The sequence below is a fragment of the Epinephelus lanceolatus genome, chromosome 22 (genome assembly GCF_041903045.1).
Source record: "Epinephelus lanceolatus isolate andai-2023 chromosome 22, ASM4190304v1, whole genome shotgun sequence".
Lineage (NCBI taxonomy): Eukaryota > Metazoa > Chordata > Actinopteri > Perciformes > Serranidae > Epinephelus > Epinephelus lanceolatus.
In genome coordinates this window covers 38,673,249-38,697,993 of record NC_135755.1, presented here as the reverse complement: position 1 = coordinate 38,697,993, position 24,745 = coordinate 38,673,249, and the positions used below count along the sequence as shown (strand labels likewise).

The 24,745-nt window shown below is 43.4% G+C and overlaps 2 protein-coding genes across 2 annotated transcripts in view; one reads left to right on the top strand and one right to left on the bottom strand.

The window, feature by feature from the left end:
• The window catches only part of sorcs2 (sortilin-related VPS10 domain containing receptor 2), a 1,194,681-nt gene that overhangs the window by 723,283 nt on the left and 446,653 nt on the right, over positions 1–24,745 (bottom strand). The window contains exon 3 of the mRNA XM_033609881.2: positions 3,408–3,507. Coding sequence (XP_033465772.1) covers positions 3,408–3,507 — 100 coding nt within the window. The remainder of the gene's footprint in view (positions 1–3,407; positions 3,508–24,745) is intronic.
• Positions 20,576–24,745, top strand: part of LOC144459905 (uncharacterized) — a 39,481-nt gene continuing 35,311 nt past the window's right edge. Inside the window, exon 1 of the mRNA XM_078164709.1 lies at positions 20,576–20,716. Coding sequence (XP_078020835.1) covers positions 20,576–20,716 — 141 coding nt within the window. The remainder of the gene's footprint in view (positions 20,717–24,745) is intronic.

The window sequence follows — 24,745 nt, the reverse complement described above, 5'->3', positions numbered from 1 at the left end:
TGAAGGCAGCATGGACAGGGCCAATGAACTGAATCTGTTTTTTAACAGATTTGACACTGCTGGCCCTGCCCATCCCCCCCCCGACTCTTCTGCTGTCTGTCTTGGTCAACCATCTCCCACTCTGCCCTCCTCCCCCACTCCTCCCTCTCACACCTCAACACCCTCCTGCTTGACCCCCCCTCCTCCTCCTCCTCCTCCTCACACCTCATCCCCCCGTGGTCAGACTGACTGCTCTCTCCATCATGAGGACTACACCCCTCCCCCACGTGTCGTCACCTCCACAATGTGCTTCACTGCTGACCATGTGAGAAGACAGCTGATGAGACTCCACTCAAATAAGGCTGCAGGCCCTGATGGTGTCAGCCCCAGGGTGCTCAAAGCCTGTGCCCCCCAGCTATGTGGAGTACTTCAGCATGTCTTCAACATAAGCCTGGCGTGGCAAAGACAAAGGAACTGGCTGTGGATCTGAGGAGAACCAAGACATCGGTGACCCCTGTTTCCATCCAGGGGGTCAGTGTGGACATTGTAGAGGACTATAAGTACCTGGGGGTACACATTGACAGTAAACTGGACTGGGTTAAGAACACTAACGCTCTCTACAGGAAGGGCCAGAGCCGTCTCTATTTTCTGAGGCGACTGAGGTCCTTCAACATCTGCCGGACTATGCTGAGGATTTTCTATGAGTCTGTGGTGGCCAGTGCTATCCTCTATGCTGTTGTGTGCTGGGGCAGCAGGCTGAGGGTGGCGGACGCCAACAGACTTAACAAACTGATCCGCAAGGCCAGTGACGTTGTGGGAACGGAGTGTGACTCTCTGATGGTGGTGTCAGAGAGGAGGATGCTGTCTAAGCTACGAACTATCTTGGACAATGTCTCACACCCACTCCACCATGTGCTGGTCAGGCACAAGAGTACTTTCAGTGGGAGACTCATACCACCAAGATGTACCACTGAGCGCCACAGGAAATCATTCCTGCCTGTGGCCATCAAACTGTACAACTCCTCCCTCTGAGTGGCCCTGAGACTTTCACACACTGCAATAACTTAATTTAACTTGTGCAATAACCCCATTCACCCTGACTGTATATATTCTGTTTGTGTAAATTTTGTTTACAATATATATATATGTATGTATATATATATATATATATATATATATATATATACATATATAATTTACGTTTATGTTTGTTAATAATTCCTGTTTATTTAACTATATATTTGTTAATACTATTGTTTAAATTTCTTATATTTTCATGTATCTTTCCTGTCTTGCAAGGAGCACCTGTAACATAAATAATTTCCCCTCGGGGATCAATAAAGTATTTCTGATTCTGATTCTGATTCTGACACACAAGTCTCAAATCATGATGTAATCTTTCATATTTGTTTTTGTCTTTTTTTTGGTTGGTCTTTTGTCTTGGTCCCACATTATATAATCTGTTTATCTGTTTCTTGTTTATGTACTTGTCTTCACTCTTTTTGTAAACGTCTTATTGCACAATGAAAATTATTTTTTTTAAAAAAGTAGGTAGAAAGCCGCTGAAAGTGCAGCAATGACTCACTCAAAAAAGAAGAAGAAAAAAAAGTGCAGTGTCAACATGAATACTGCTACTGTCCTGCTGGACGACCCAGAGAAATGAGCCCATGACATTTTGAGTAGCAAACAAAAACAAACTACAAGTGTCTGCTTTAAACTATGGCAGTAAACTAAAATTCTTAAATTCGGCTTTTTCAGACTTCCCCCAACCCTTATCAATCATGACAACATCTGAGAGTAGAGCCTCATTGAAATTTGATTTTTTTGAAGATAGTTTACTTGCCATAACCACAAGTGTACCCTAACCATTTTCACTAAACCACTGATATCAAAGTTTTACCTGGTGACAAGGCTGGGTACTTTATATGCCCACATGTGACAACAAAATCATACATTTTCAAGTCCTACACATAGAGTCTTATTCAATCCAAAGTGTTAATTAATCTGAAGATGGTTTTGAAGTGCACCTTTAAGTGAATGTTAAATGGATTGCTTTTATAAAGCACTTTTCTAGTCTTAGCAGCCACTAAAGCACTTTACAACACAGGCGTGATTCACACACACACAGACTACCTTATAAGGTGCCACCTGCTCTACAGCTAAATATTCACACATATGCACACACTGATGGCACAGCCATCAGGAGCAATTTGGAGCTCATTATCTTGGCTAAGGACATTTGGACATGTAGACTTGGGCACCAGGGGTCAAACTACCATCCTTCAGATTAGAAGACAACTGCTCTACCTCCTGAACCACAGCCACCTTTAAGGTGGTTCAGAGGGGTATTTTTACTCTGATAAGGCAATATCCTGCAATAGTCTGGCGACCTGCCCAGGGTGTACCCCACATCTCGCCTAATGTCAGCTGGGGTAAGCTCCAGCACACCCACAAGCTCTAACAGGATAAGCAGTTACAGAAATGAATGAGTAATGCAATATTCTTATAGTAATAGATTTTTTATTTTTCTTTGCGTTAATACTATCTAATTTAAAGCAGTACTTTGCCTTAAGTTAGAGTGGATTTTTTTTTTCAAATCTTTCATCACAGTTCTGCTCCTCTGCTCACCTCATGCAGTACTTTTCCATTTACCCCACCTCTGACTGCCAGCCACACCCATCTCATCAAGGCAACTCTGCTCACCTGCTCACTCAGCCTGCCACCTAATGAGCCCAACTCCACTCATCTGCTTTCAATCACTGACTGGCTCAGTATATAGACTCCTGCTCTCCACACACTCACTGCCAGATTGTTCTTCTATCTCATGCAAGACATTCCAGCACTCACTCCTGGCTTGATTCCCTGGTACCAACCCTGCTTGTTCCTGACCTGTCTACGTCATCTGTTTCTCTGTAAACTCACCAGCCTTCTGTCCCTGACCACGAGTTTGGCCTCAGCATCTCTGGCTGCTGTCTGCCTGTGGTTGTGTGGTGTTTTCCTGCTATGACGTTACAAAGTGAGTGTTCCCACCTGCTGTCAGCCGCCTGCTGTGAGACACCACACATTGCCTTGTGTGTGTGTCCTTCTATTACCTACCTGTCAGCTCATTCCCTGGATCCTGAACCCAGAGACTGTGTAGGGGCTCTGCGCCTGAAGAATTATTTGTCAGCTCATTTTCATGTTACCTTTTGTATATAATAAGTCATTACCAACTGTCTGCCTGCCTCAGAGTGCTGCATTTGGGTTCAGTCACACCCGTTACATCTCATCTAGATGTCTTGTAATTCCTACCCAGCCTGCCAATGAAATTCAGATCTCCAGCTCACACAAGAACGAACTTTGCCATTTTTCATCTAAAAATGCCAGTGCTAGATGACCACATCAGGAGTGCATTTCAGCAAGCTTATGTACAAAATGGACATTTCTACCTTTTTCTTGTTGGTTGGGCAGATATAGAAGCTGGTCACCACAATAGTAGTTCCTGGCATCAGGTTGAGTTTGGTGTAGGTGGTGCCATAGTCAGTAGACCTGAAAGCAGGCAGACACAAACATGAACAAGAAGCAGTTAAGAACATTTCTGTGGTTTTAATTTTGCTATGATCTTATGAGTCACATCAATTGCACAAGGCAGTATGGTAATAATTGAAAGAAAATGACCCCTAAAATGCCTGCTGCACACGCAACATAAATAGATCTATCTATCTATCTATCTATCTATCTATCTAAACTATTCTTGCTTCCATTTTTGCTTCCAAAATCTTCTTGTTCTGCATATTAAAACATCAGCAGCTCCATGAAAAACCTCTGCATTGACAAAGGGAGATTAGATCTTTAAAATGCTGGGGAAAGGGTAGCCCACATGTTCTCTCAAACTGCCCCGAAGGCATTATATCAGCTCTCTCTTCACCATATTACCATTTTGTGGTTGATGGTCTGAGCCTGGTGACAAATCAAAAGGGCTGGACAATCTGTCATTGCCATGGTGATGCGAAAACAGCTGCGGGCTAGCAATGAAGTACTGGCCAATCCCTAAATCTGGCAGCTTTAAGAGCTGGTATAGACTGCTGTGTGTGCTTGAGATTGATAGCTAGCTGCTGGATTGTTTCTCCAGTACGATTCAGTCACACCTGCCAAGCAGAGTGAAGGTGAGTGTTTGTGACAGGTTTTAGAAACCACACAGGTTTCAGCTCAGCAAGGCTAAGAGAGGTGAGTGCTCATGGATAATTAATGTCTCAACTTCCTGTCGGGAATATACAGGGGAAGGACTAATCCAGGAAACATTCTCCCTCAACCACATTATGCATGCAAAGCAGATTAAGCTAGCAAATACTGATTTATAATGGATTAAGAAAGTGAATTTAACCGGGTGAAAAGAGGTTAAAGACTGCAAATGTAAGATAATTCTTAAAGCGATCCAAAGTACAAGGGAAAGGAGATGCTGCAGCATTTAGCCAAGGGTTGAGGGTTCAACAGGAGGGAGCCCTGAAGAAGAGGTCTTGATGAAGGAGAATGATGAGCAAGCACGTCAGCCTGGTTAAGGATGAGAGTATTTACTCCTTCACACAGTGGAACATCAACCACTGACAAACACACACACACAATGAGACATACACACCCAAAAACCCGCCACACCATTCAGCAATCAGCTCTCCCAGAGTGTTCTGATGCAACTGGAGAAAATGGAGTGGCATAGCAGAGGTGAGCTATTTCTCTGTGGTGAGCTGGCAAGTGTTTTCATCTTCCTCACTGGCCTGTGTACAGTGTTTAACTCGAGATCACTTGGATTACATGGCCAGATTTAATGCTGATGGCTGATTTAGCAGCCAGAGCTCTGTGCTTATCAAAAAAACGTGTGGATGGTGTGCAGGCTTGCTAGGCTGAGATGCACTGGGAGGCTGGATTATCAGGGTGTACTTTCAAAAACCACCCTGGGCAACCAGGTTCACTTTTAATGAGTTCAGAGGATGATAAAGATAAAAATTTTTATTTGAGTGTGGATTCATATCTTTTATATTCTTTTTGTTCATGTTTTAAAGGACCATAACCATGGTTAAGCTTTGCATTACTATCAATCGAAAACAGTAATATAAAGCTGAATCATGGTTATGGTTTATCAAAGCATAACATACATTTTGTGATTGATTTCCTACCTTCCATGCAGCTATTGGTTTTCTTTCATACTAGTGAATAATCACCTTACAGAAACTTGAATCTTCTTGCAGGGAAACTCAAACATCTGAAACAGGCTCCAAAAAGAAACTACAAAATTCAAACTGTTCTATTAATGTTGTCCATGTTGGCTTATCTTGGACCTGTATTTCTTTCTGGGGACATCGTCGGGACGCAAAGCGCAAAGCGCTTTTTACACTACCAGTCACATTCACCCATTCAAACACACATTCATACACTGGTGGCCGAGGCTACCATACAAGGTGCCACCTGCTTACTCAGTTTTTAATGCACTCACACACCGATGGAGGCACTTTCGGGAGCAATTTGGGGTTCAGTATCTTGCTCAAGGATACTTCGACATGCAGACTGGAGGAGCCGGGATTTGAACTGCTGACCTTTCGATTGGTGGACAACCCGCTCTACCTCTGGGCCACAGCTGGCCGTCTTCTGGGTTTAAGTGTGTGATATTAATGTAAACGCTCCTTTGAGCCCTGAGTCTTAAAGCTTTGTTGATTGTTTTTTTGGCCACTTGGCAGAGTAATTATACAACAAGCTGAAAACTAGAATTACCGCCCTGTGGTTGGTATGCCTCCATGCACCAGTCAAGTTTCTTTTACAGTTTACATCCATGTCTGTGAAAACATGGATGCTTCAAACACATCGTACCCCTGACAGCGCAGAAGATCTATACAGTCACAACAGTTTCAAGGTGGACACCCAAGATAACTGCCACCATACAGTATCAGACCAAATGTCCCCCCTCCTTTAACCTGAGGTGTGACGTTGAGTAATGGCCAGAGTTTCACACAGAATATTATAATGTCACAGTGAAGTTGACCTTTGACCTTTTGAATATAAAATGACATCACTTCATAATTTTATCCTATGAGACATTTGTGTGACATTTTGTCATAATTAGCATATCAATTCTTGAGTTATGGCCAAAAACATGTTTTGTGTGGTCACAGTGACCTTGACCTCTGACCTTTGACTACCAAATGTTAATCAGTTTATTCCTCAGTCCAAGTGGACACTCATCTCAAATTTGATGAGATGGATGCAAGGTCATGGTGACCTTGACTTTTGACCACCAAAATCTAATCTGTTCATTGTGAGAGATTGAGATATCATGGTAACAAGAATGAGACAGACAGTGACCTTGACCTGTGACCTGTGACAACTAAAATCTAATTGATCATCGTTGAGTCCAAGGGGACATTTGTACCAAATATGAGGACATTTCCCCAAGATGTTCTTGAGATATTGTGATCACGAGGATGAGATGGACAACCCGATAACATCTGACATTTGTGTATAAAGTTGTTATGGCAAACATATAAGGAAAAATGTATCTCATGATACATCAAGCACTCTAGTATTAGTGTTTCTGGCCACCTGAGGAATATGAGTCCAACAGTTACTCTTTTTTTACCTCTATTTTGGTCTTGACCAAGTTCTGAAAAAATATCTGGTTCCTTAGATGCTCAATGCTCCGTTGTGCTCACCAGCCATTGTTGCTAACTCTACCTTAGATTAGGTTGACATTATTGTCCACCTCAGCGGAAATCTGTCTTCATCTCTCAAGTAAAGCAAAGGTACATGCAGATAATACTGCACGAACAAAGAAAATATACAGTAATAAAGCCGCAAGTGGCAATTCTGGGGTTCAAGCCAATATGGACATTTAAAACTTGAAAGTTGGGTAGAATCTTTGACAGTTCAGGACACCTGCATTAAACATAAACAACAGGTTTTATGACAATCAGACAGATAGTTATTCATTTTTGTCTAAATCTTTAAGAGGCCATGCTCTTTTTGGCAGCACTGTCACTACCCATTGGTCAACTGCAGTCCATTTCTGTGCTAAGCCATGCCCCCTCTAAAGTTCATTGGTCAATATCACCAAAACACAATGGCAGGTCAAAAAGTCTTTGATACCTTTTACAAACCTTCGTCCCATGATGATTCACAGAAAGTTTGGTGCAAATCGGACCTGTGACTTAGGAGATGTCAAAAAGGTGTTTTTCAAAAAATTCAATATGGCGAACATTCTAGTGGGCAGATCTTGAGGATTCTGTAGGCTTTCATAGAACCCCTTCACCTGACTATGTGTGTAGAGTTTCATGTCAAACTGACACGGTCTGAGGGTGGTGGCCCTTCAAAACCAAATTTTCCTTGACCTTAATAGGCCCCCATCTGGCCTATTGGAAATTTTCTATCTTGAGCACCATTTGCACACAACTTCCAATCATTGGTAAAATTTTCATGTCTCTACGATGTACCATCTCACGGGAATTTGCGAAAACACTATTGAAGAAGAATAACAATAATAATCATTAAAGCTGCAAGCAGCGATGAACTGGCCCTGGCACCTTCACGCAACTCGGGGATGCTGGCAGGACGCAGGCTAACGCATCAGTTCACTTCCGTCAAAGTCAGACAGTACATGAAGGAGTGAGATGGCATATCCTTCATTCAGTCCTGAGATGACTATTTCACATTTTGTACCACTTCCTTTTCCTACTAGAGGGAGTAAGAGAAGGCACTAATGATATGTGATGTTCCTATACATGAAATATAGACCACAGCATGTGAATGTCAGGTAAATCAAAAAATAAGTGTCTGAAAAAACAAACTTCTGTGGCCACTAGGTGGCGCTGTACTCTTCACTGAATATTGAGATATAGATCTGTTCAAAATGGCTGACTTCCTGTTGGGTTTAGGCAATGGGTCCAAGAGACTTTTTGTTCATGTGGGCATGATACAGGTATGTACCTATTTTCATGCATGTCGATGAAACATGCTGTGGGGGCTGCTCTTTAAGGGGCGTGGCCAAGCCATTTTGCCTCTCCCACCTATGATAGCCATATCACATGTAAATTTACACAGCGACTGAAGCGCATGCAAAAATTGGCATGTTTTCGAGTATGTTAATACCCCCTAAAAGGTGATTTATTTTGAGGAAAAATAATAATTCCATCCATCCATCCATTTTCATCCACTTATCCGTTGTGGGGGCAAGCAAAGCACCCCAGACATCCCTCTCCCTGGCAACGCTTTTCAGCTCCTCCTGGGGGACCTCAAGGCGTTCCCAGACCAGACGACATATGTAATCCCTCCAGCGTGTTCTGGGTTTGCCCCGGGGCCTCCTACCAGTGGGACGTGCCTGGTAGGAGGCCCCGGGGCAAACCTACCAGTGGGATGTGCCTGGGACACCTCCAGCGGGAGGCGCCCAGGAGGCATCCTAATCAGATGCCCGAGCCACCTCAACTGACCCATTTCGACGAGAAGGAGCAGTGGCTCTACTCTGAGCTCCCTCCGGATGTCCCAGCTCCTCACCCTATCTCTAAGGCTGAGCCCAGCCACCCCATGGAGGAAACTCATTTCCACCGCTTGCATCTGCGATCTCTCTTGGTGATACCATGATATCTCAATCTCTCACAATGAACAGATTAGATTTTGGTGGTCAAAAGTCAAGGTCACTATGATCTCTTTTCTTTCGGTCACTACCCAGAGTTCATAGGTGAGGGCTGGGACGTAGATGGACCAATAAATCGAAAGCTTTGCTTTCTGGCTCAGCTCCCTCTTCACCACGACGGACCTGCACAGCGCCCGCATCACTGCAGAAGCCGCACCGACCCACTGATCCATCTCACGCTCCATTCTACCCTCACTCGTGAACAAGACCCCAAGATACTTGAACTCCCTCGCTTGAGGCAATAACTCAACAATCGGTTAGAGCCTCCTTTCTAGCACCCTAGAGTAAACTTTACCCCGGAGGCTGAGCAGTGTGATACCCCGATAGTTGAAGCACACCCTCTGGTCCCCTTTTTTGAAGATGGGGACGACCACCCTGGTCTGCCACTCTGCAGGCACCGTACCCGACCTCCACACGACACTGAAAAGGCATGTCATCCAAGACAGCCCAACAGTGCCCAGAGCCTTCAGCATCTCAGGGCAAATCTCATCCACACCCAGTGCCTTGCCACTGGGAAGCTTTTTAACTACCTCAGCAACTTCTGCCAGGGATATGGGTGAGAGTTCTCCCGAGTCTTCAGGCTCTGCCTCGTTCACAGTGAACGTGATTGCCGGGTTCAGGGGGTCCTCAAAGTGCTCCTTCCACCGCCCGACGATGTCCCCAGTTCGGGTCAGCAGTTCTCCCTCTCTGCTGAGCACAGCCTGAGACAAGCCCTGCTTTCTCTTCCTGAGTTGGTTAAAGGTCTGCCAGAACTTCCTTGAGGCCAACCGAAAGTCATTCTCCATAGCCTCCCCGAACTCCTCCCACACTCTGGTTTTTGCTTCAGCAGGTTTACCAGGTCTGTCCAGCAGCCTCCCCCCGCCATCTGATCCAACTCACCACCAGGTGGTGATCAGTTGACAGCTCTACTCCTCTCTTCACCAGAGTGTCCAAGACACACGGCCGCAGATCTGCTGATACGACCACAAGATCGATCATTGATCTTTGGCCTAGGGTGTTCTGGTACCAAGTACACTTATGAACCTCCCTGTGCTTGAACATGGTGTTCGTTATGGCCAGTCCATGACTCGCACAGAAGTCTAATAACAAAGCACCACTCGGGTTCAGATCAGGCAGGCCATTCCTCCCAATCATCCCCCTCCAGGTTTCTCCATCATTGCCCACGTGAGCGTTGAAGTCCCCCAGGAGAACTATGGTGTCCCCAGCTGGCACCCCTTACAGGACGCTGCCAAGAGACTCCAAGAAGGCCAGGTACTCCGCATTGCTGTTCGGTGCATAAGCACAAACAACAGTCAGAGACCTTCTCTTTGCGACCCACAGTCGCATCGAGATGACCCTCTCGTTCTCCAGGGAGAACCCCAACATGGTGGCATTTAGCCGGGGGCTTGTGAGTATCCCCACACCAGCCCGGCGCCTCTCACCCTGAGCAACTCCAGAAAAAGTGAAGATTCCAGCTCCTCTCCCGGAGTTTGGTTCCAGAAACGGTGCTGTGCATGGAGGTGAGCCCAACTATATCTAGTCAGTACCACTCCACCTCCCACACCAGCTCCAGCTCCTTCCCCACTAGAGAAGTGACATTCCACATTCCAAAAGCCAGTCCACGATGCCAGGGATCGGCACGCCAGGGGCCCCGCCCCTGCCTGCCGCCCGGCACACAATGCACCCGACCCCGATTTCTGTCCCTGAGGGTGGTGGGCCCACAGGGGCAATTTATTTCGAGGAAAAATAATAATTCCCCTCGTCAATAGGATCCTCACACACTGCGTGGTGCTCGGGCAGTAATAAAAATTCCTTGCATTTCAATAGGGTCCTTGCACCGCTGTGCAGTGGATATGCGATGTTAATTTTGGAGAGTTTTTTCTTTCTTTTTGCTCTGAAGTTGCTGTACCATCCTTTATGTTAAATGATGAAATGCCCTCAGCTTGGTTGTTTGGGTGTCTTTAAAAGGCTCTCTGAGTTCTCATTAAAAGTTAGGGCCTGATCAATGATTGTGTCCAAGTGTTAGGGTGGAGATTTCAAATCCCGTTGATCAGGATGTGAACCAGCAGTTAGATTGGGAGAACCAATATAAGCAAGACAGTTATGGAACTTGGTCCAGAGCTCTGCTTTGTACTGTTTCCTAACATCAATACAGGAACAAATGAAGTTCACTTTCATAAAGGAGGGTTCCACGCCCACAGACAAAATGGTTGAATGAATCAGACAATAGCTTTAAATACTTGCTGGTAATACACATATTGCTAACAGCAAGGGAAATTTAAAAAGTACAATTTAAGACATTAAGAACCTTAGTAACATCAGTCTTTCCATTGGCGCCCCGGGTATGTAGCCCAGGTAGCTGGTTTCACTTTGGGCAAAAGTACCTTTTTTGGGGTTGTCAGTTAGCGTACCTTTTCTGTGAACTGGATGTTGAGTATGACAGTATGAGCAACACCTTTCCCTTCCCAAATAAATCTTATAATCAGGGGTTATAGTGGATTGAAGTTCTTGCTGGAACTACCACCCCAGCCTTTATCTCCTTGGGGCCAGGTGCTTCAAAAGTCACCGTGTGGCCATTTAAGAAATGATTTAGTTATACAATATGGATCACTTACTTTACCCACTGATGGCACAATACTTGCCCATATTGTTAAGACACTTTCATGTGTGTTCATTTATTGACTGAAAAAAAAACAATCTCATTATTTTACCAACATGCATTGATCACTGAACAACACAGTATGTTGTAGTATATGTACAACCATGGTGGGCCCACCACCTGCAGGGACAGAGATCAGGGTCGGGTGCATTGTGTGCTGGGTGGCAGGCAGGGGTGGGGCCCCTGACGTGCTGATCCCTGGCATCACAGACTGGCTCTGGGGATGTGGAATGTCACCTCTCTGTGGGGAAGGAGCCGGAGCTGGTGTGGGGGGTGGAGCGGAACTGACTAGATATAGTCGGGCTCACCTTCGGATGCGCCGCACTTGTTCTGGAGCCAAACTCCTGGAGAGGGGCTTGCCCAGGGTGAGAGGTACCAGGCCGGTGTGGGGATGCTCACGAGCCCCCAGCTGAGTGCTGCCATGTTGGGGTTCTCCCCAGAGAACGAGAGGGTCACCTCGATGCACCTGCAGTTTGCAAAGAGAAGGTCTCTGACTGTTGTTTGTGCATACACACCAAACGGCAATACGGAGTACCCAGCCTTCTTGAAGTCTCTTGGTGGTGTCCTGGAAGGGTTGCTGGCTGGGGACACCATAGTTCTTCGGGGGGACTTCAATGCTTACGTGGGCAATGACAGAGAAACCTGGAGAGGGGTGATTGGGAGGAATGGCCTGCCTGACCTGAGCCTGAGTGGTCTTTTGTTATTGGACTTCTGTGCAAGTCATGGACTGGCCAAAACAAACACTATGTTCGAGCTCAGGGAAGTTCATAAGTGTCTCCGGTACCAGAACACCCTAGGCAAAAGATCAGCGAACGACTGTGTGGTTGTATCATCAGATCTGCGGCCGTGTGTCTTGGACACTCTGGTGAAGAGAGGAGCAGAGCTGTCAACTGATCACCACCTAGTGATGAGTTGGATCAGATGGGTGCTGGACAGACCTGCTTGGAACATCTGGCTGAGGCCCTTGTCAGTGGGGTTTTCAACTCCCATCTCCAAAAGAATTTCTTGTGCATCCCGGGGGAGGTTGGGGACATGGAGTCCAAGTGGTCCATGTTCAGAGCTTCAATGGTGGAGGTGGCTCTTAGGAGCTGTGGTTGGAAGGTTGTCGGTGCCTGTTGTGGAGGCAACCTAAGAAGGACGCCAGCGGTGAGGGAGGCTGTCAGGCTGAAGAGGAAGGCCTTTTGGGTGTGGCTGGCCCAGGGTTCTCCTGGAGCAGCCAACAGGTACCAGTTGGTCAGAAGTGCTGCAGCTGTGGCGGTCACTGAAACAAAAATCCGGGTGTGGGAAGAGTTCTGGAAGGCTATGGAGAAGGAATTTCGGTTGGCCTCAAGGAAGCAAAAGCAGGGCTTGTCTCAGGCTGTGCTCAGCAAAGAAGGAGAACTGCTGACCGACTGGGGACATCATCAAGCGGTGGAAGGAGGACTTTGAGGAGCTCCTGAGCCCGGCCGTCATATCCACCGTGGGGGAGGTAGGGCCTTAAGACGTGGGGGAACTCTCGCCCATATCCCTGGCAGAGGTTGCTGGGCAACCCAAGGGCAAGGTGCTGGGTGTGAACGAGATTTGCCCTGAGATGCTGAAGGCTCTGGACACTGTTGGACTGTCTTGGCTGACATGCCTATTCAGTGTTGTGTGGAGGTCAGGTATGGTGCCTGCAGAGTGGCAAACCGGGGTGGTGGTTCCCATTTTCAAAAAAGCGGACCGGAGGGTGTGCTCCAACTAACAGGATATCACACTGCTCAGCCTCACAGGTAAAGTTTACTCTAGGGTGCTGGAAAGGAGGCTCTGACCGATAATCAAACCTCGGATTCAGGAGGAGTAATGTGGATTCCGTCCTGGCCATGGAACAGTGGACCAGCTCTTTATCCTTGCAAAGCTGCTAGAGGGGTCATGGGTGTTTGTCCATCCAGTCTACATGTGCTTTGCAGACTTGGAGAGGGCTTATGACCAAGTGGAGGGGTACTGCGGGAGTACGGGGTACCAGGCTCACTGCTATGGGCCATCCGGTCCCTGTATGACCAAAGTGAGAGCTGTGTCCGCATACTCGGCGTAAAGTCAGACATGTGCTTAATGAGGGTTGTCCCTTGTCAACGATCCTGTTTGTGATTTTCATGGACAGGATCTCTAGGTGCAGCTTGGGGAAGAAAGGGGTCCAGTTTCGGTTCTCAGAATTGCATCTCTGCTTTTTGTGGATGACATGGTTCTGTTGGCTTCATCACACCGTGACCTCCATCATGCACTGGGGCGGTTTGCAGCTGAGTGTGAAGCACCAGGATGAGAGTCAGCACCTACAAATCTGAGGCCAAGGTTCTCTGCCGGTGGATTACCTCCTCGGGGTTGGGGGAGAGTTACTGCCTCAAAAGAGGGAGAGTAAGTATCTCGGGCTCTTGTTCACAAGTGAGGGTGGAATGGAGCGTAAGATAGATCGGCGGTTTCGTGCGGCTTCTGCAGTGATGCAGGTGCTGCGCCTGTCTGTCGTGGTGAAGAGGGAGCTGAGCTGGAAGGTTAGGCTTTCGATTAACTGGTCCATCTACATACTAAACCTCACCTATGGTCATGAACTTTGGGTAGTGACCGAAAGAATGAGATAGCGGATACAAGTGGCCGAAATGAGTTTTCGCTGTGTGGTGGCTGGGCTCAGCTTTAAAGATAGGGGGAGGAGCTTGGACATCCAGAGGGAGCTCGGAGTAGAGTAGCTGCTCCTTCATGTCAAGAGGGGTCAGTTGAGGTGGTTCAGGCATATGATCAGGATAAGATAAGATACACCTTTATTGTTCCCATAATTGAGAAATTCCAGATGCATCATAATCGCCTCCCACTGGAGGTCTTTAGGCCACATCCCAGTTGTAGGAGGCCCCAGGTCATACCCAGAACACACTGGAGGGAATACATATCTCGTCTGGCCTGGGAACACCTTGGGGTCCCCCAGGAGGACCTGGAAAGCATTGCTGGGGAGAGAGATGTCCGGGGCACTTTGCTTGGCCTGCTGTCCCCGTGACCCGGTCCCAGATAAGCGGATGAAAATGGATGGATGGATTGCTGTACATGACATTGTTGGGAACAGTGGTAATCTATTTTTAACACAGAGGTCTCCAAAGTATTCTCCTTATAACATGTTGATAGTCTTTGATCAGCAGAACTGTGGTCAGATTTGGGGTGGACCTAATTCCAGGAAACACAGCTCAACATCTTGACACTGACAGTCACAATTCGTGCCCTATCTTTCTCTTCTCATTACCAAACACTACCAAAGTTCTGTTTCCATGGAGACTGCTGTAATTGTAATTTCAATTTGTTTGTGTATCCTTTGTGTTTTCAACTACTTCAGATGTCTAGACCTCTTAACCTCCCACCCAGATACAAAAACCTGCAGGACACGCCAGGTGTGAAACACACCCTAGGGGGTCGGAGCCAATACTTGCAGCAGACAAAAGAGTGTGAAAACACTGGGTAGGGGTGCCGCTCCCTGCATTTCCGTCAAGGTTGGACCTCTGGAGGGACCGATTGTGGATGTTATGAGAAGGAAATATGGGGATAAAAGTCTAAAATATTTAAATGTCTGGACAGCTGAGTTTGGATTCCCAATAGGGGGATCCCTCAGTTTAAAAAAACATAGAAGAAAAACTGAAGGGAAAGAACAAGAAATGAGAAGGAAAAAGAAAGTTTCTGTTTAAAAAATTAGAAATTATGGAAGGTCAAAAAGAATGTTTACAGCTGTGGAAAGGAGAAGAAGAGACACAAAATAGGAAAACAATGCAGAAACAACTACCCTTTACATGCGAAAAAGTTGAAACCATTAAAAACAATCCAGCTGGTAACCTAAAAGCACTTCTAAATCTTTTTCTTTTTTGTCCGAAGAACAAGCTACAGCTATTCCAGCCCTACAGGAGGTCTTTAAGACACTGTGGGCTGTCAATAAGTATGGTGTTGGCCTCATCAAAGACTGTGAACCGGTTGTCATCACTCCAAAATCAGACTTCAGACCTTGCAAGGCTCATTATCCACTTAACCCTTTGATGGCAAGAAGCCATCGATGGCATAACACCAGTCTTTAAGTCTCTTAAAGCAGCAGGACTAATTGTTCTCTGTGATGACTCTCCAGTGCGCACATCTTTGTTCCATTTTGCTCCCAAACTCAATTGCTGTTTGTAAATCAAATGCCTTGTTCATACTAACAACTCAGATTCTGTCTCTCTAGGAAGCGCAAGAGCTGCAAAAAGAGCTGCACTCCAACCCACTATCCTTGATCCTTTGTTTGTTTCAACTCCAGTCTCTATTCCCAGCTCCCATACAGCAATACAGTCCTTTGCCACACCACAAGAAAAGACATTGTGGAGACGCTGTGGTGCCACACAGAAAGAAGCAGTGTGGCAGGAACCCGATAACAAACCTTGCCTGCCCAAACATTTCTTTCCTCACTTTGTAAAACTAACACATGGATTGGACCATGCGTAAACTCTGACTCTGATGATGACATTTTGTAAATATGTTGGGGTTTTTTTGTCTTTTCCCCCTCTCTCTCCCTTTCCTTCATGTTTTATGTATATATTTTTTATCATTATTATTTTTTTTCTTCTTCTCTCTTTTCTTCTAAACAACTGCCATGATGATACAATTTAAAATCCATGTGAATTAATGTGTCTGATAATTAAGGAACGGACTCTGCGGAGGTCCGCTTGGAGTCCACGCGGACCTCCGCAGAGTCCGTTCATGTTTGGCGATGCTGATAGAGGCCTACACCTACAAACCTGCCAAGACTGTCACTCTGACAGAAGGACAAAGTGCAACATTCACCTGTACTGTTTATCCCAAAATTTGGCAATCAGGTCAAATTCACAAATATTATGAACATTAACAATGCCAATCAAAATTCAGCCTCATTTCACATTCCTGATCCCCATCATTACCCCAGCTCAAACTCTGACTCTGATGATGACATTTTGTAAATATGTTGTTTTTTTTGTCTTTTCCCCCTCTCTCTTCCTTTCCTTCATGTTTTATGTATATATTTTTTGTTTATCATTATTATTTTTTTTCTTCTTCTCTCTTTTCTTCTAAACAACTGCCATGATGATACAATTTAAAATCCATGTGAATTAATGTGTCTGATAATTAAGTTGTAACTATTTTTTTTATTAATATGTGTATATATACATATATATATATATATATATATATATATATATATATATATATATATATATATATATATATGTACACACACATTAGGGCGTTAACAACTTTGATTTTTTTCAGGTCGACTTATCTATCAATAAAGTAGAGTTGAGTCGACAAGTCATTTGATGACGTCATCACATTGACACGGCGGAGGAAAGTGAAGTATCTCCACACGTGATGTGTGTCTGTCAAGGCCCGACCATACTCGGGCGGAACATATGCGGAACGGACTCTGCGGAGGTCCGCGCGGACTCAAAGCGGACGTCTGCAAGCCCTGTGCGCGCAAAGCTCAGATTTTATGACCGCGCAGACTCTGCTCCGTGCACCAGTGACTGCTTGGCATGTATTTTTCACATCGCGGGGATTTTTCACAGACATTTTTACAAGAAACTACAACGCGGAAGTGCGCTCGACTATGAAAGCCCGAATGACTGCGGACATTCCTCGCGGAGTCCGTTCCAAAGTATCAGCGTAATCAGAGGTAGCGATTGCATTCTGTACACAAGCACAGAGAGAGAGAGAGAGAGGGAAAAAACACACGACTTGTCGACTCCTCCCAGGGGGTGTCGACTTGTGCCACTGATGTCGACACTTCGACAAATAGACTTTACTGTTAATGCCCTAATATATATATATATATATGTATATATATATAAATAAAATTTTTATACATATATATATATATATATATATATATATATATATATAAAATTTTCTATATATATTTCTTTTTGGTTTTAGTGATTAATCAATAATCAAAAGGGGGGAATTGTAATTTTAATTTCAATTTCTTTGTGTATTCTTTGTGTTTTCAACTACTTCAGATGTCTAGACCTCTTAACCTCCCACCCAGATACAAAACCCTGCAGGATACGCCAGTTGTGAAACACACCCTAGGGGGTCGGAGCCAATACTTGCAGCAGACAAAAGAGTGTAAAATACTGGGTAGGGGTGCCGCTCCCTGCAGCAGACAGAAGGGTGTGAAACACACCTTAAGAGGTGTTCCTCAGGTATAAATGTTTAGGCTTTCCCATGCTTGGGGTCTTTCTTCATTCTGACCGCTCGTGTGTTGATTGACATTTTCTTTGCAAAGAAAATAAAAACCTTGTCAGCCAACAGAAGGCTCTATTTCATTTTTCACCAGCAGCAGAGAATTTCCACAACACTGCTTCTTTACATCTACCCGATGCAGGAGACCCAAGGTGTGTGGCACTTTTGGTCAAATTATGGAAATTACATGGGGACATCTCCATAAGTATTTACCAAGGACAATAGGCCAAATCCATACTTGACAAATGTTTTTACAATTCTTTATGATGATGAATTATCTTTCACCACATTAGTAATTCAGTTCATGTCAACCAAATACACAGTCCTCTACTGTGTCCAGCGATTATAGCCTGAAGATTAAGATTAAAAGAACTGGAGATAAAACTTTATTTTCTGCTTCACGTAGATGGATGGATGTTAAATACCAAGTGATCAAATGATTTTTGTTTATTACGCACAGGCGTGCCAGTGACAAGGGCAGAGAACAAAGCTTTATTAGACATAAACAGGACAAACAACTACAGACTGACAGCACACTGCCGTTCATGGCTCAGTTACTATGCACTTCTTTTCACTTTTTAATGCATTTTAGGACTATGTACATACTGCCACCACTAGATGTCACATCCTACATTTACAGGATGTGACATCTAGTGGTGGCAGGACTGGGTACATGCCAGGCACTTCCTTTTTCAAATTAAAAGCCCTCTAGTGTTTCATACACAGTCAAGCCAAGTCTTGTTTGTTTCTTCCTGCAGGAGAGTTGGTAACTGAACTGAATAAAATTGATGTTATGTAATTGAGTAATTCCCTGATATAAGTGGATGTGGCTGGGGCAGGCACAGACTGCTTATTGGAAAGTTTAGGAATTTTCCAGGGGGGCTGGTCTTGTGAGGGCTGGTCATTTTTCCCTCAAACCCTATCATCATATGCCCTTTGTTAACACCTTACTATAAAAAGCTGCTGTGGTCACACGAGCATCCTTCAACTAACCTTGCTAGTCCATCACTGGCTCTCCCCGTCAGTTCGATATACGTTATTTCAATACATCTACCACAAGTGTCAGTATGTAGACACACTGTGGGCAGCCAGGCATTCATTGGCACTGTGTTGGTTACTCCTGAGACATATAATATTTGATGGCTAGCCTAGCAATAAAAACTATTTGTTAAATTCTTACTCAGTGTACAGTGCATTGCAAAAATATTCAACCCCTTGGCAACCCCTGTGTTCTTACATTAGAGCCCGTACTTTAAATATTATTTTACTTTTTTGTTTTTGTTTTTGTTGTAGTGGACCTATACTATACAGAATAGATCAGATAGATAGATAATTGATTTTTTGATGCTCAGTGGGATGTTCAAAGTTTCAAATTTGTTTTTATTTTATTTATTGTTTTTATAACCCAAGGGACAGAAGACTGGTGCGTTTACCGGGAATCAGAGGAAGCAGGTAGGTCAGAGGCAGACAGGGTCAGCAACAGCAAATCAGTCCAGAATAAAGTGCTGGAGAGTCTTGCATGAGTGGTGAAGAACAGTCTAGCAGTGAGTGTTTGGGAGGTGGTGTATATGCACTTTAGTCAACAAAAGCACATGGTTAGCTTAAGGCAACAAAAGCATAGAGTTAGGTTTAGGCAACAAAAGCACCTGGTTAGGTTTTGGCAATAAAAACACATGGTTAAGTTTAGTCAACAAAACGTGGTTAAGTTTAGGCAATAACAGCATGTGGCAACCAATGCTGGGATGTCAACAAAAGCACATGGTTAGATTTAGGCAGCAAACAAACAACCAACAAACCCTGGGCCAAAGTCCGGGTTTGTTGTTTGCCTTTATTATTGGTTTTAGCCGTTATTTAACCAGGGTTGTTTTATTGAGATCAAAGACCTCTCTTGCAAGGGAGACCTGGCCAAGCATCACAGAGTTCAACAACAGATAAAACATACATAAAAGACCATAGATTTAAGTGACATAAAATGATCAGATAAAACACATATAGCCTGGACTCAGTAGATTTCACCATGGTTTTAAAATATTCTCTATTAATAGTTAAACTATTAATACCATACAGTAAACGTCCTACATTCAAAGTTTTACCTAAATCTATGACTGAAAGAGAGGCATTATTAGCACAATGTATTTAAGATTACTAATAATGCTGAATAATGCATTGTGTTGTAATTATTCTATTTTGCGAATAAAATCTGAATCTGCAATGTAATAAGCATGTCTCTCTCAGGTAAATGCAGTGCAATGTTTTCCTCTTAAATAGAAATACGCAAGTAGCATACCATTGAGGGGCAAAGTTCTTTGGGGGGTGTTTTGTACGTTACTTCAGGTTTAATTTATGGGGGTGCTGAAACACTGAAACACTGAATTGGAATGAGAGAACCTAGCTGTTGTGTCATGTGCATGTGTTAATATTAAAGCCAAGGTGCTACTGACTAGCTAACTGACTGGATGCTCATTAACATTATAACTGCTATTGTGTGTGTGTGTGTGTGTGTGTGTGCGTGTGCGTGTGCGTGTGTGTACAGACAGACAGACAGCCTCATCATGGATATAAGATTGTTTTTTCGAAAAAAAAAAAGAGCCAGGTTCAGGTAGGAGTGTAAGATCAAATGGTCTATCTAGAATGATGTTGTAAGTTGGATCAATGTATCAGTTTATAGCAGTACAAAGAGAGAGAGAGGAGCAGAGAGAGGACTTAATTTATTAGTATTCTTATCATGGACGTCGTAACTATTTTCTGAGAGGGGGGCAGGATTTTTGTTGGGAGGGGCGGGGGAAGCACGCACACTTATCAATGATTAAGGATTTGATTTGAAGTTATTTTATAATGACATGCAGTTATAAGAGAACTAAAATGGATGAACAAGGCATCTTTATTGTTAAGAAAACTGTGATAACTAAATCAAGCCATTTAAGGAACATAACATTATTTGTAACCTTGAATGAAAAAAAGAAAAGTCTGCGCTCTCAGTTGACCTACTGATGAAGATTTTAAGCAGGGTCGAGACATCGCTTTAATCCATGAGGTCACTGTGAGCGTTCATAATGGCCAAATGTGTTAGTCTCTCCTGCGTCATGGTGTTGCGCAGCCAGGTTTTCAGCCTGCGCAAGGCTGAGAAAGAGCTCTCAGATGCCGCGACAAATATGGGCAGGGCCAGACAGAGCTTAATGAGCTTCTCCACCTCCGACAGCATGGAGCAGGTTTGGGGCTGCAAGGTTTGCAGGATGGACACAACATCCTGGATGCCAAGGCTACTGTATGTAGTCAGACAGGTTGCATATCACATCAAAAGCATAGATCTATGCATTAATGATATGAAAGAGATAAATGTAAGTCAGACAAATTGAGTTTAAATTCAGATTCTTTATTTTTTTAAAGCGTAATGCAGTGGGTAGGGAGGCTGAGGTGCGGGGGTGTGGATGGGAGGGGGTGTGGCTGCACCCCCCGCACCCCTAGTTCCGACGTCTATGATTCTTATTAGTATTTTTGGTACTCACTACAGGGGGCTGGTTTACTCCAGAAACATACATACTGTTTATGTGTATGTTGAGGAGCTGCTGTATCAAAATGAGTAGTCTTCCCCCAGACATTAGGGTTACGACATGTTTCTTATATGATTCCAATCCATTCCTCTTTTGCTGTGGCTCAGCATTTAAATAACTTTTTTCAGATTTGATGGTTTAGTCACAGACTTTGCAGAAAGAAGAAGAAAATCCGCACACTGAATTAGAGCTCCCAGTAAGTTTTTAATGACTAAAAAAGTAATGTTTCAACCCAAATGGTCTTCCTCAGGCAACTTCAAAACTGCATGGACCCCTATTATCCAGCACCTGACCTAAAGCAGGACTGGCTGTGCGCAGGACTGGATGTGCGCACAACTACTCTGTCTTCTGTCTTTTTAGTCACAGACTTTCCCAAAAAAGTGTTGTGCTTTTCTTTCACAAATGTGGGAATGAAATTGCGTTAAAATGTACAAAACAGTGAAATTTATCTTGCCTGGCCGGGCAGCTCTCTGGGTGCTCAGCACCCCTAAACCTCTGATCCTAGAATCGCCCCTGGCCTAAACCTAACAATATGCTTTTGTTGCCTTAAGCTAACCATGTGCTTTTGTTGCCTAAACCTAACCACATGCTATTGTTGACGTCCCAGCATTGGCTGCAGTGTCCTGGAACATCAACAGCAGAAGCAGGAGGATGCCTAGCATATATGTAGTTGTAAAAGGCTGACAAAGCAGAGACATGTGACAACTTGGGATGATAACATGTTGGCCAATACCAGCATTCACATTTAGAGAAAGATAGGAAAACTAAGCAAGTCGGCGTTCACCTGGGGCCTCAAACGGATTCTGATTTTACCCACTAAGTACAGCAATTAAAATATGATGCATAAATTATGATTCATAATAGTCTGTAATTTTACTTCAGAATAAAACAGTTTTGAGTATCTCTTCTGCCACTACAGATGGCCTACCAACATCTCCAGTCAGGGCTGAAAATTAACTTTTTGGCTCACCGACCAAGGGGACTGGTAGATGAAAAAATCCACCGGCCAAGCATATTTTTTTTACCAGCCAAAATAATGAATTGCCTTTTTCTGTCACATATACATTTGTTTCAGTACTTTAGTACTTTTGAGATAATACAGTATTAAGTTGAATACAAGCTTAAAGGAGAGGCCAGAGTGAAATTTGAAGCAAAATTAGTTTAAAATTAATAAGTTTTGAGCTCAAAATTCCATTTGCACTTTGCACTTCAGACATTTGTACTTCAAACATAACAGTAATTTACAGTAAACATAACAGTTAACTGTTTTTTTGTAAACCTTCCAGATGCTTATTTATCATGTAACTTAAACCTCCTCAGACTGCCCACTCTTAATCATGCAGCTTCATTGTTTTGTTACAGATGACAAACGAGTTGCTACGTTTTTTTTCTTTAGCATATTGCCGACATACATTACAGCTCATTACTGCACCCTCAGCATCGTAGTGTAGCCAGCCTCTTGAAATGCCGTTATTGCCGAACCTCCATTTCTCACAAAACTCACTTACACCTGGTAATTTGCCACATGACGCTCGCGGTGATAGCTTGCTTGCTACTGACAGCAGATCATGGATCTAGGTGCCTACACACGCGTCGTCCGAGTTAGAGTTCTCAATTTCAACCCGGGCCCGAGCCGACCCGAATAAGCCAGACGGGTCGGGTCGGTTTGGGACGACTAATTAAGTTAATTGGGGCGGGCTGAGTCGGGCTCGGACAGCGGAGAGAGAGAGAGAGAGAGAGAAAGAAAAAGTGTGTCTGTCAGAGAAGCGCACTGTGTGAGGGTGCGACAGCAGTACTAACACACAATGCTGCTGTCCATGGTTCTCACTTCTGAGCAGCCTTTGAGGAAGAAAATATGCATGTCTGTTAAGATTATTCCAAATCCATTCATTATTCAATGTTATGTTGTTGATATTTGAAAGTTATAGTTACCGTTTTTAATAAAGTGTTCGAGTTGAAGTTGAAGTATCGTCTGCTGTGTGTGTGTGTGTGTGTGTGTGTGTGTGTGTGTGTAAGAGGGGTATGGGGTGTCGTTTGTAAAGTGGCTCACGCTGAAAATAACATCAACATTTTGCCACATTTAGCTTCAAACAATGTTTAAAAAAGTGTTGGGAATTTTTTAACGTCACCTTTTACCACATTTACAGCAATATTTGTTAACTTAGAAATATATTAAATAGTTAAATCTAAATATTAAATGTGGCACCTAAATGTTAAATCTAAATATTAAATCTAAATCTAAATCTAAATGCTAAATCTAAATCTAAATATTAAATCTAAATATAAATGTTAAATCTAAATGCTAAATCTAAATATAAATCTAAATATTAAATGTAAATCTAAATGTTAAATCTAAGTGCTAAATATAAATCTAAATGTTAAATGTTAAATCTAAATGTTCTGGGTGAAACTAAATATTTAGCTAATATGCAAATTCACACTGCCGGTCACCGGAAGTACCAAAATAAAAGCTCGAGATGGTCAGACTGTGTTTATAGAATCAAATAACGAATTAAAACCAACTTATCGGGGGAAATGGACACTTGAACATACATTAGCGTGATAATAACTACCTAAAATAACAAGAAACGTGTTTGGAGAAATTTTATTTGATGTGTACTTTGAGTTGTTAGTGTCCCTTCGGAGGGAATCACCTTGTTGTTTACAAATACTTGCGGGTAGAAAACCAGCGGAGTTTAGCTACATATATATATATATATGCATATCTCACATTTTTCACATCACTATATCACTGTTTAGACTAATCTGGTGTTTGTAAAGTCTATAAACACAATGATTGAACAAACATTACTACCACGTTCTAAAATTAATAACATGGTTATCGTAGATTAGCGGGGCTAACTGTTAGCTGTTAGCCCCGTTAGCGGTGTCTGTAATGACTCATTAACTCTGAGTCCGTGAAAAAAAATATTTTTTTCCAGCGGATATCTTAGTTACAACATGATTAAGCTAACTGGAGTAGTTTCATGTCATATCCGACAACGGGAGGCTTTTAACAGATGACGTCCTGATGTTAGCTTTGCTGCTGCTGCAGCCACTGATGCTTTCTAGACATCGTGATTTCCCAAAACTGAATAAATACCACACATCGCAACACAAAACTGCTTTGCTAGCTCAATCATGTTGTAACTAAGACATCCGCTGGAAAAAAATATTTTTTTCACGGACCGTTTAAGAGTTAATGAGTCATTACAGACACTGCTAACGGTGCTAAGAGCTAACGGTTGTTAGCTTAGCTTAGGTTGTTAGTCCCTCCGAAGGGACAATAACAACTCACAGTACACGTCAAATAAAATTTCTCCAAACATGTTTCTTGTTATTTTAGGTAGTTATTATCACGCTAATGTATGTTCAAGTGTTCATTTCCCCTGATTTAGATTTAGATTTAATATTTAGATTTAACATTTAGATTTAATATTTAGATTTAACATTTAACATTTAGGTGCCACATTTAATATTTAGATTTACTATTTAATATATTTCTAAGTTAACAAATATTGCTGTAAATGTGGTAAAAAGTGATGTTAAAAAATTCACAATACTTTTTTAAACATTGTTTGAAGCTAAATGTGGCAAAATGTTGATGTTATTTTCAGCGTGAGCCACTTTACAAACGGCACCCCAAATTCCGTTCTGACGAAAAAAATAATATTAAAACAAGATATGCTGCTGTGAAGTGTG